Here is a 13,269-nt window from a genome sequence, read left to right as displayed (position 1 = left end):
AACAGGTAGTCAGCTTCCCGGCAGGAAAGATCCCTGTAACCAAGGGCAACAGAAGAGTACAACATGCAAGTAGACAGTGCCATCCCTAATGCAGGGCATACCAGCTACCCATTAATGGCAAGTGTCAAATGAAAACCCAAAACCACGACTTAAAAAGATATGAAATAGCTAAAATAGTTCTCACATTACTCTTTATGTTATTAGAACTAATGTCTATGTCAAACAAAAGTTACTTAAGGGAAATTTTACCTATTTTACCTACATTACTAATAGGGAGGAATGTCTTGTTTTTCATAGATTATAGTTAGATGTTAGATTTAGTGTTTAAAAAATATTTAATAAATTGGCTCAAAGGCTTCTCCCTTAAGGTGGGCTTCTTCCAACTGTATTACACAGATGTACCTATTTATCTCCACCTCAGAACCTGACTTTTCAAACTCCACTTGTACTTTCAAGCTAACAGGATTATATATGCTATTATCACTGTGAAGAGTGTGCACAACAAAATTTTAAACAGCTACATCTATTTCTGGTTTAACTTTTCTCAGTAACAGTTCAAACATTTGAGAAATGCAGTTGTTGAGAAAATAAATAACTGCAGCTCAATGGCAATTCTCACTAATTACTATAATCAACCAGAGAAATGGGAGGAGCAGCCCATTTGAAACTGGTTTCTAACTAGAACTAGATCTGGGGACTTCCCTGGCAGTTCAGTGGTTAGGGCTCTGTGCTTCCAGTGCAGAGGGCATGGGTTCCATCCCTGGTCAGGGAACTAAGATCCCACAGCTGCGCAGTGCGGCTAATAAAAAAAAAAAAAAAAAAAAAAAAAAGAACTAGATCTGGAATAATTGATTTAACTCGCTTGTTTATCATTAGATAATTTTAAGATCTCTAAAACAACGCCTGGAAATGCTACCCTCTATTTAGTACAGTTAAGGCTTATGTTTTTAAATTAGAGTTCAATATTTGTCGATATTCATAGGGTTGTGCAACCATCACCACGATCTAATTCCAGAGTATTTTCATCACTCCAGAAGACACCCCCCAACTCCCACTTCTCCTGGCCCCTATAGTAACCAGTATCTGTTTACTTTCTCTAAGGATTTGCCTATTCTGGATATTTCATATAAATGGCATCATATGTGACCTTTTGTATCTGGCTTATTTCATGCAGCATAATGCTTTCAAGGCTCATCCATGTTGTGACAAAGATCAGTACTCCATTCCTTTTATGGATGAGTAATACTCCACTGTACGGATATACCACACTTTGTTTATTCATTCACCAACTGATGGACATTTGGGTTGTTTCTCTTTTTGGCTGTTATAAATATGCTGTTATGAAGATTCATGTACAGTACTGGTTTATATGTAGACATATATGTCCGTTCTCTAAGGTTTATGCCCTAGGTCATATGGTAACTCTGTGCTTAACATTTTGAGGAACTGCCAAAGTGTTTTCCAAAGCAGCTGCACCATTGCACACTCCCCTCACCCCTAGCAATGCATGAGGGTACTCATTTCTCTCCATCCTCCTCAACACTTGCTATGGTTCACTTTTCTTCATTCTTTCTATTCTTCAGACTGGATAATCTCAACTGACCTATCTTCCAAATCTGTTGGTTATTTCTTCCACCTATTCAAATCTGCTACTCTGCCCTAGTGAATTTTTCATTTCAATTATTATGCTTTTCAAATCCAGAATTTCTATTTGGTCCTTTTTTATAAGTCCTGTTGCCATATTGATACTTTCTATTTGGTGAGACACTGTTCTCACATTCTTTTAGTTCTTTAGATGTGGTTTTCTTCCATTCTTTGAACATATTTACAATAGGTGATTTAAATCTTTATCTAATAGGTCCAATGTTTGGGCTTCCTTAGAAACAGTTCCTATTGGTTGCTTTTCCCACTGTTTATGAGCCATACTTTCTTATTTCTTTGCATGTCTCATGATTTTTTGTTGAAAACTGATATAATGTGGCAACTCTGGAAATCAGTTTGTACTCCCCCTTCAAAATTTGTTATTGCTGGTTGTTTAGTGACTTTTCTGAAGTAATTATGTTAAGGGTGTATCCTTTGTTATGAGTGGTAACTGAAGACTACTCCATCAGCTTAGTGGTCACCTAATGATTCACCTAAGACCTGGAACCAGTAAGTCTCTGAGACTTTGCCATGTGTGTGTTGGGCCAAGCCTTCAACACTCAGCCAGGCAGCCGACAACTCTGCCTTAGCCTTCACTTCTGCAAGTGACAGCTTAGGGCCTTCTTGGGTTCTTCCCAAGCACGTGCACAATCCTACATGTGTGCATGGCCTTGTAAGATTCCCAGGATACGTCAGAGCTTTTCAAAGGCCCTGTGGATATCTCATACCCCAATGTTTCCTTTAACGCTTTTTGGTTAGCCTATTTTTTGCCCCAAATATTATCTAGCACCTCAGGCAGCCACAAAGTTAAACAATTTCCTCTAAATGTTTTCAACAAACTCCCCTGAGGGCAAGCTCTGAGTCAGGTCAAATGAAAATAGCCTTGCAAGTGGGGTCCTTCCTGGGAACCGGCAGAGAGGTCAAATAATAGTTCCCTGGGAAAGAGGCTTTGTGGAGCTCCAACCCTTTCTTGCCCACACTGGTGGATACCAGCTTCCTGGTTTTTTACTATGATTATGGGCTGTCGGAAAGAGACAGGAAAACAGGAATTGGATTGGCTAAAAGACCATAAAGCTAGCTGTTTTTACCAATATTCAGACATTTTTCTTGACTAAATACTCCCCTGGTTGCTTCTTGCCTTTAGCTAATATCCAGAGTTCTGTAAAAGTTTATTCTGATCATTCCTGCCTGCCTTATTGATGCCTTTATGGAGGAGACACTGTTTGAAGGTTCTTATTATGCCATTTTGGTTGATGTTATCTATGGCTTGGATTTTCCATGTAGGCCTATGATGCATTGCAAATTAAATTTAGAGTGTGAGGCAAGAGTCAGGGTTCATATTTTCCAATATTGATAATCAGTTGTTCTAACAATATTTGTATTTTTTACCTATTGGACTGTTTTGAAATTTGTGTCCAAAATCAATTTACCATTTAAGTATGGGTCTATTTTATTCTACTGATCCATTTGCCTATCATTATGCCAACACCACACTGTCTTGATTACTATAACTTTATAATAAATCTTGAAGTCATGTAGAAGAAGTCCTCCAATTTTGTTCTTTTATGTAAAGACTGTTTTGGGTAGAGTAATTCCGCTGCATTTCAATATAAATTTTAAAAATCAGCTTTTCAATTTCTATTTTAGAAAAAGGCTGCTGAGAAATTCGTTGAGATTGCACTGAATCTTTAGATCAATTTGAGGAGAAGAACTGACATCATACCAATACTAAGTCTTCCAATTCATGAGCATGGTATAGCACTCCATTCATAGGCATCTTCTTTAATTTCTCTCAGCATTGTTTTATAGTTATCATTGTAGAGTTTTTACAAATCTTCTCTTAATTTATCACTATGTATTTCATGTTTGGTGCTACTATAAATGGAAATTCTTTTTAAACTTTATTTTCCAACTGTTGCTGCTAGTACGTAGAAATACAATTCATTTTTTGTATATTGCCCTTCTATCTTGTGACCTAGCAAAGTTTACTTATTATATTTAGTGGTTGCTTTTTAGATTCTTAAGGCTTTTTCATGTAAACAGGCATGTCATATGCAAAGAGAGACATTTTTACTTTTCCTTTCCTATTTCATACCTTTTTTTAAACCTTGTTTCATTGACTAAAACCTCCAAGTTTATGTTGTTGAATAGAAGTGGTAGAAGTGTACATTCTTGCCTGCTCTGACAATCTCTCTGTTTTAATTAGAGGATGTAGTAAATTTTCACTTAACTATCATTATCATTCAATCAAGGTTTACCACTTATCTATTTGTTTTCTATTCATCCTAATTAGTGTTTTTCCTTTCCTGACATTTTTTCTTTTTTGGTTTAATCAAATGTTCTTAGAATTCCATTGCAATTAAACTGTTGACATTTTAGCTATAATTTTTGAATTTTGTAATGGTTGCTCTATGGATTACAATATACATTCCATAACTTATCACAGTCTACTCAAGAGTTAATATTTTTCTACTTCAGGTAAAATGTAATTACCCCACAAACAATTTCATTCACCTCATACTGTCCTTTGTACTACTGTTGTCAAATGTGTTATATCTACACACATTACAAGCCGCACCATGCAATGTTACAATTTTGTGTTTAATTAACTTTAATAAATAAATTAAGAAAAGAGAAGATATATAGTCTTTTTTATTTACCCACATAGTTACCAGTTGTTTAATCACAATTATACTCAGTGAGGGGCAACCTAGTGGGTGCAGGACAAGGATGTTGCTAAACATCCTACAATGTAGAGCACAGCCCCACTGAAACAAAGAATGATCCAGCCCAGAATGTCCACAGTGCCAAAGTTGAGAAACTGGCTTGAGATAAGATGCATTATTTTTATCTGATGGCTTTCAAGATAATTTCTTTATAACTTTGGTTTTCAGCATATTAACTGGTGTGCCAACATAATATTTTGTTTTTATTTATCCTGCTTTGCAGGGGAGTTCTCTGACTCTGTTCAATCTGTAAGGTTTTTAAAGCAAACATGGGAAATGCTTTATCATTATTTTTTCAAATATTTTATGCCCAATTATCTTTCTCCTCTCCTTCTGGGACTCAATTACACTTATTTTAGACTGCTTTATATTGTCCCGTAGGTCCCTGAGGATCTGTTTATTGGTTTTCAACCTCGTTCTCTCTGTTCTTCAGACTGAATTATTTCTTTTGACTTGTCTTTATATTAATTGAACCTTTTTTCTTGCTTTCTCCAAACTTCTACTAAGCCCATCTAGTGTATTTTTTTGGGTGGATACTGTACTTTTTAGTTCTAGAGTTTCTATTCTTTTTTAAGTTTACGTTTCTTCCTGAAATTCCCCATCCGTTCATTTTTACTTTATTTCCTTTAAGTCCTGTTTATAATAGTTGTTTATAATAGTTGTTTTAAGTCTTTGTCTACTAATACCAACATCTGGTTCATCTTGGGGTCAGTTTCTATTAATTGCTTATCCCCTTAATTGTGGGTCACATTTTCTTGTTTTTTCAACTTTCTAATTATTTTTGTTTACTGAACATTGTGGATGATATATTCATAGATACTGTGGATTGTATAACCTTCCTCTGAAGGCTGTTGATCTTTGCTGAGAAGGAGTCAACTTTTATGAACTCAAACTCCAAACTATCTCCTCTGTGCTGGAAAGGAATTGAGTCTCTTCATGGTTCTTTAGTCTTCCATCTGGTGTTTGACACCAGGTCCCCTGGAGTCTCCCTCACACAAAGTTCAAAAGTCAGTCAAGTGTATTTGGGCTGAGTTTACACAGAGATTTTTCTGAGATTTCCCCCTTACTTTCCAGCCTGAACAGTCCTGAGCTCTGTCCTCTGACTCCATCAGCTGGTAAGACTGCATCTTTCTGCATAGACTGGCAGTGGGGTGGGATGGTGTTAGGCAAAAAGCCACAGAAACATAAATCTCATCCAATGCAGTTTTCCTCTTTCAAGGACTGGCTCCCCTTCAGTTTCTGCCTGCTTTTGGTCATTCTTCAGGGCCTTCAAATGTTTTTGTTTCATATTTGATACAATTTTAATAACCGTTATCTGCAGGAAGGATAATCTGATACAAGTAGCTTCACCAATACTAGAATGCCAATTAGGATTTTTAAATGTGATAGTTTTATTGGAAATAAAGAGTATTATATCCATTTATATTTTGACACAGCCATCTCTCCTAATGCTCATGCACAGTTGCTAGTACAAAGCAAACAACCCGTTTCTATAAGACACTACTTTCATGCCTGAAGAAATTTCTCCATGGTATAAGGAAAATAATGTGGATTTTGGAATCAGAGAAATCCTTTACTAACTGCATAAACTTGAAAGATTATTTACCCCTTTATGCTTTTCCACTTGTATTATGGAAGTGGTCATTTAGATATCACAAGACTGTTAAAAAGATCAAATGTTTATATTACAAAGCATATAGTAAATGTTGAAAATAAACCTTGGTTTCTTTTCCTTGGACCTTTTCCTGCATTCTAACAGTGGAAATAGAAGGAATTCCTAAAGCATGACCAACTTTTACTAGTTATTCAATTAGTAACATTTAATTAAGTTTAGGTTATAAGGAAAGAACACAAGGAAAGAAAACAAATCTCACTTTATGAACAAGCATGAGGAAACAGCAGGGAATGTCCAAGGAGACACTGAATCAAGAGAGGATGCACACCTCCACAATTTCTCTGGTTAAGCAAGTGCAGAGGCAGGAGGAAGGCTGGCAATGCAAAGGCATCTTTATCACAGAATTTCTCCATGAGTAAATGGGAAAGGTCTTTCTATGGATATAAGTATATAATAAAACACAGTAATCTAACAAGCAAAACTGCTAGTGAGAAAAGCAACACAAATTTCAAAAATGAAAAAGTACAAAAATAACTTTTAAAGCTTAAATCACACATTTAACTGTTTTTAAAAATTTATTGTCCTTCCTCTTGTTTATGAAAGTAAATTTTGTTCCTTGTAAAAAAAAACCCAAAAAATTAGAATTGCACAGGACTATATTTTATAAATTTTTAAGATTAAAAATAGATTATGAAAATTTACCATGTGTTTACACATTGTTTTACATGATTTTTAATATCTGCATTATATTTCCTGATAAAAATATGACATAATTTGTTTATTCAGTCTTATAGATTGTTGGAAATTTAGGTTGTTTCTAATTTTCACAACTATAAATTATTTATGAATGATTTTACACATCTCTGATAATTTCTTTGCCTTTTGTCACTTGTAAATATAATCAGCATATAACTAATGTTCTCATCTAAGTCATTACTTAAAATGTTAACAAATAAGGGAACAAAGATGGAGTTTTATGAAACATAGAAGAAAATGCCTTCCAAATTGCATCAATTCATGATTACTGTTCCTTAAATATAGGTATGTTGCTTTCTAATTGCATCATCTTCCAATTCATATTCCTCCATCTTTTCCACAGGTACATAAGAGACTTCATTATATCCAGCTTTACCATTTCTACAGAATCCATTTGACCTGTGTTTCTAGTATCCTATCACAAAAGCATAATCAGGCATCAATTGTTCTAAGTGAATTTGCATAGGTTTTCTTTTCTAAGTTTATTAGAGACAGGTGAAGCCAACACAGCTGCTCTAAGAAAAGCAAAGTGGAGGTATTGCTCCCCCAGACAGGAAAGAGCTGAGAAGGTGACTGCTCTGAGAAATAAGAAAGAATCAGAATTGTTAATTATAAGACTCTCATGATTACATAATCATACACTACTAACATGATATACACTCTTAGCTTAAGCCACCAAGAATAAGCTGAAGGAGAAAAGGCCAAAGCGAAATGGACATATTTAAGTAATGACAAAGTGTGTCTTTTGAATGTAATACTTTTAATGTTATTGACTGACTGATTGTTTTAAGAGTTAGCATAATAGTGCTAGTTATGATCATGTCTCTACATACACAAGCGGTGGGGAAGAACAGAGGCATTTCCTTGGGTTTCTTAGTCAGGTCTACACTGGTGTAAACCAGAGGTCAGCAGAATTTTTCTGTAAAGAGCCAGAGAGTAAATATCTGATCCTGTGGGCCACACAGTACCTGTTGTAACTACTCAACTCTGCCGTTGTAGCACAACGCACCATAGACAACGTGCAAATAAATGGATGTGGCCGTATCCCAGGAAAACTTTATTTACAAAACAGGTTGTGGGCTGGATTTGCTCTGTCATTTGCTCACCACTGGTGTAAACAATGCAATGTAAATATCTAGGCAAAATTATACTTAGCAATCTTCTGAACATGTCCTAAAATTCCAAATGGCGAGCAAGAAATACTGTATAGATCAGTGCAATTTTAATTCCTTATGATATTACAAGAATCACATTTTCATATCCAGTGAACTCAGTATATAGTTGAAGCAATTTTTCTATATATCATCAAAACCTGAGAATCATGTACCTGTGCATAATCACCAAAAGGCTGAGAATAAGCAATGCACTTCTCCAATGAGTGTTGCGATTCATTTCCCTGAGAGATTGCATCCAGAATGTTGCTTGCAATTCCAGTCTTCTGTAGAGTGATTTTACTTGCAGGGGCTTAAGGCAAAATCAATACATATATTTCAGTTAGGTTGTTTTATTATAAATTACAGAGTACAAAACCCATTAATTCAGCATATTCTCGAATAGAACACAAATTTTAGTTTGCCAGTAAATATCTACATTTATTACTCCTGAGGGAAAAATATATAGTATGTGATATTGTCTCGTTTGTTTAAAACAATGAAAATGGAAGCCTGCCCTATGGGTAAATGATCTTGATGGAAACATTTAAAAAGTATATGTCTAATCTCTGAAATAAGGCATACGAAATGTAAATTAACCATTCTTATTAATGCAATAGTTGTAACCATCAATTTTTAGATCAGATAAAAATACAGTAGGCATACCAGAAGCACATTAAATTTTTTTCTGGCTTTAAAAAATTTTTTAATTTTTAATTACAAATTAATTAATTAATTACAAATTAATGTTTTGGTTCAAGAGGATACTTCATAAAATACAAAGAATGTATATTAAAAACAAAATTTATCTTTCACCTCTTTTCATTCAATTCTGTTCTTTTTTCCAGAGGCAACAGTTTAGAACTAATTTTCTCAGATTTACTTTATGCATTTACACATTCAAATACATGCATATAAGAATACATAGCTTTAAATAAACATAAATGGAATCATTCTATGCACACATTTGCTTCTTCCACTTAACCATTTGCTTTAGAGATCATTTCATATTAGTACATGTAGCACTCCCTCAATTATATATTCCACTTTATGACAAACTATTTAACCATTCCCCTATTGATGACCATTAAGGCACTTTCCAATGTTTCACTATTGAAAACCAATGTTGTAGTGAATATCTTAGTGCGTAGAGCACACCACACTTGTGATTTTCTCTTAAAACTATATTTGAATTAATAGTTTTAATTTACTAAATGAAGGCCTGAGGAGGGCCTCTAAAAGAGTAAATGAGAATTCCACTTCTGCCGATTATTAGTAACTAACATATTGGAGGGTATTTGGCAAATACTCTGGCTATATTAGATAACACAGAGGTTTAAACTTCATATTTTAGAAATATGATTCTATATATATTGTAAAGAATTATAGTATTGCCAAATAATTCCTTAATCCAATTATTTTCAATCATGATTCCATAATAATTCAATAAATTGATTATATGCTTAATAACATATTATAAAAGATGTTTTCCTTAAATAAAATAGAATGTATTTTAAAAGCTTTAATTTAGTTATTCTTTCAATTTATGGACTAGGGTCATAACTTGGGCTTTAATTGGTTAATAGGCATTATTTGCTTCCATTAAGTTAAAAATTAAAGTAAAACTCATTACGAAAATTATTCAATAAAACTCCAAAATACTAATAACTGAGCTCTTACTTACATGATAAGCACACACTGGGCAACACACTTGCTAAGTTCAAGTATGGATTTTTACTGAGCCGAATTTCTTTCGGTGGTTCTCCCAAGAGTGAAGTCTGATTCTTAGAGGCAGCCTATTTATCAAAAACAAGAGAGTGGGTGCTTAATAAGAGGTACAAGAAAATAAAAATGCAGGAAGAGTAGAGAAATACTTTTTCTTCAATAAATCTGGTCTAGCATGATAAAAATTTGTGAAACCTAATGTTTGAAGCTATAAATTTGTGAAATATTTCTGGATACTGATTAAAATGATCACATTTCACCTGCTACTATTTTTCCAATTAGTTTTAAAAAGCTATTCTAGAACCACAGAACTTTAGAACTGAAAGAGAACTAAAGGCCATCCTGTACAACCTTCTCATTTGAACCAGGAGAGAATTCATGTTCACGAGAAGAAACAAATCTCATACCTTATTTTCAGAAATACTATCATCAACATTTACTTATTAAGATATTTACTTAATATTTGGCCACAGCCACATGACAAAGGCAAAGCTTATTTATCTCTGGTATTAAAAATAATACCAAATAAAATGAATGGATTTAATAAAATCCAATTCAACATTTAGATAATAACCCTAGAAATTCATATTTATTGAAAATATATGATATCAGTATATATATATTTAAAATAAACTTATTTATTTATTTATTTTTGGCTGCATTGGGTCTTCGTTGCTGCGTGCAGGCTTTCTCTAGTTGTGGTGAGCTGGGGCTACTCTTGTGGTGCACGGGCTTCTCATTGCAGTGGCTGCTCTAGTTGCAGAGCACGGGCTCTATGGCGCACAGGCTTCAGTAGTTGTGGCTCGCAGGCTCAGTAGTTGTGGCGCACTGGCTTAGTTGCTCCGTGGCATGTGGGATCTCCCCGGACCAGGGCTCGAACCCATGTCTCCTGCACTGGCAGGCGGATTCTTAACCACTGCACCACCAGGGAAGTCCCGATATCAGTATATTTTTATATAACTAGGTGTAAGGGTTCTAGTATTTCTTTAACAGAAAGATAAGGAGAAGAAATCATGGGCTGATTCCTCAGTATATTTCATATTATTCTGCCAGAATTTTTGCTTTTCTAGGATGGTAAAGATTTTAAAATAAGACACAATTCAGGTTGGTTAATGCTAGTAGCTATGTTTTCTTTTAAATTAACTTTTATTTTGTTCCCTGAACAGAATGAAGAAAGCATAATCTCAAGAGCTTCTTTCTATATTTGAGAGCCAAAGCTCCTTACATTTGTTCCTTATCTGGCCAATATTATTGTATTTAGACAGAGGAAGCTGTCTTGTACATCTTCATAAGCCCCCCAAAAGTCCACATTTGCTTGTGATATGTAAATCACAGATGAAGATGTATTCATTCATTCATATGTGTATACTGAATACTTACTATGCTCTAGGCACTGTGGTAAGCATTGGTAATACTAAAATGAGTAAGACAGGGGTACTATCCTTAAGAAATTCAGTCTAGTAGATAAGATAGTTCAAGAGAAGTCTAAGATGGAACCATAAGGTTACAAATGGGAGCTAAAACCATTAGATATATGCCAAAGGAAAGCATATAGCATGAGAAGGGACAGAACCCTAGAGAAAATCCCGTGATTGAGTAAAGGAGAGGTAGCCAGCAAAGAAGTTTCTGATTTTGTTTCTAAAGTACTCAAATTGCTAAAGTAATCAGATTATATCCATAGCAGGGATTCTCAGCTCTAGCTATGCATGAGAATCACTTTAAAAACTCAAAAATTAAATAAATAAATAAATACAGAGTCTCTCAACAAAGAAAAGCCATGGACCAAATGGCTTCACTGGAGAATTCTACCAAGTTCTACAAGGAATTAACATCAACCCTTCTCAAACTCTTCCACAAAATTAAAGAAGAGAGAATGCCTCCTAACTCATTCTATGAGACCAGTATTACACTGGTACCAAAGCCAGAAAGACACTACAAGAAAACTACAAAACAATATCCCTTATGAATATTGATGCAAAAATCATCAAAAAAATACTAGCAAACCAAATTTGGCACATTATTAAAAGGATTATACACCATAACCAAGTGGTATTTCTTCCTAGAATGCAAGAATGACTCAACATACAAAAATCATTCAGTGTAGTATACCCCACTAACAGATTGAAGGAAGAAATGCATGATCATCTCAATTAATGCAAAAAAAGCATTTGACAAAATTCAACACACTTTCATGATTAAAATTAAACACTTTCAACAAACAATTAATAGAAGGAAGCTACCCTAACATAACAAAAAGCCAACATTATATTCAATGGTGATCTTCTTCTAAGATCAAGAAAAAGACAAATATACCTGCTTTCACAACATCTGTTCAATATAGTATTGGAAGTTCTAGCCAGAGCAATTAGGCAGGAAAAAGAAAAATAAAAAGCTTTCAAACTGAAAAGGAGGAAGTAAAATTAGTTCTCTTTGCAGGTGACATGAAAATCCTAAAGATTACATACACACACATGCACAAAATGTTAGAACTAATAAAAGAATTTAGCAAAGTCGCAGGACATAAAATCAACATGCAAAAATCAGTTGTGTTTCTATACACTAATAATGAACAATCCAAAAGGAAAAATTTTTTAAATTTCCACTTACAATAGCATCAAAAAGAATAAAGTAATTAGGAATTAACTGAACCAAGGAGGAGAAATACTTGTACACTTAAACCTACAAAACATTGCTGAAAGAAAGTAAAGACATAAATAAATGAAAAGACATTCCATGTTCATGTATTGGAAGATTTAATATTGTTAAAATGTCAATACTAACCAAAGTGATCTACAAATTCAATATAATCCCTATCAAAATTCTAACTTTTTTGGGCAGAAATAGAAAACTCCATCCTAAAATAGATATGACACATCAAGGAACCCCAAACAGTCAAAACAATATTGAAAAAGATGAACAATAATGGAAGGCTCATACTTTCTAATTTTCAAGCTTACTACACAGCTACAGTAGTCTCAACAGTATGGTACTGGCATAAAGACAAACATAAAGACCAACAGAATAGGATAGAGAGCCCAGAAACAAATTATTGCATATATAGTTAACTGATTTTCAGTAAGTGTCAAAACTGTACAATGGGGATAGGCAGTCTTTTCAACAAAAATGATTGGAATTCTGGACATCCACGTAAAAGAATGAAGTGGACCCTTACCTAACACCATATACAAAAATGAACTCAAAATGGATCAAAGTCTTAATTGTAAGAGCTAAAACTATAAAAGTCTTAAAAGAAAAGCTCAGGTGAAAAGCTTCATAACATTGGATTTGGCAATCATTTCTTAGAGATGACATCAAAAACAGAAGCAAAAAAAAAAAAAAAAAGATCATATGTAGGGCCACAAAACAAGTCTTAACAAATTTAAGAGTACTGAAATCATATCAAGGATTGTTCTGACTATAATGGTATGAAACCAGGAATCAATACTACAAGGAATATTGGAAAATTCACAGATATGTAGAAATTAAATAACACACTCTTGAACAACAAAGAAGTCAAAGAAGAAATCAAAAGCGACATCAGAAAGTATCTTGAGACAAATGAAAATGGAAACACAACATACCAAAACTTATGGGCTGCAGAAAAAGCAGCTTAAAAGGGAAGTTTATAGCAATAAATGTCTACATGAAGAAAAAA

General features: G+C 34.1%; 1 protein-coding gene across 4 annotated transcripts in view; it reads right to left on the bottom strand.

The window, feature by feature from the left end:
* RAVER2 (ribonucleoprotein, PTB binding 2) overlaps nucleotides 1-13,269 on the bottom strand; it is a 115,424-nt gene that overhangs the window by 30,665 nt on the left and 71,490 nt on the right. For all 4 annotated transcript variants that reach the window (XM_057527398.1, XM_057527394.1, XM_057527407.1 and 1 more), the window contains exons 10-11: nucleotides 9,574-9,685; nucleotides 8,066-8,202 (exon numbers count right to left, since the gene is read on the bottom strand). In XM_057527398.1, the coding sequence (XP_057383381.1) occupies nucleotides 8,066-8,202; nucleotides 9,574-9,685 (249 nt within the window). The remainder of the gene's footprint in view (nucleotides 1-8,065; nucleotides 8,203-9,573; nucleotides 9,686-13,269) is intronic.

This window comes from Balaenoptera acutorostrata, chromosome 1, assembly GCF_949987535.1.
Source record: "Balaenoptera acutorostrata chromosome 1, mBalAcu1.1, whole genome shotgun sequence".
Lineage (NCBI taxonomy): Eukaryota > Metazoa > Chordata > Mammalia > Artiodactyla > Balaenopteridae > Balaenoptera > Balaenoptera acutorostrata.
Note: the sequence above shows the minus strand (reverse complement) of the source record. Positions and strands in the feature narration are given on the sequence as shown.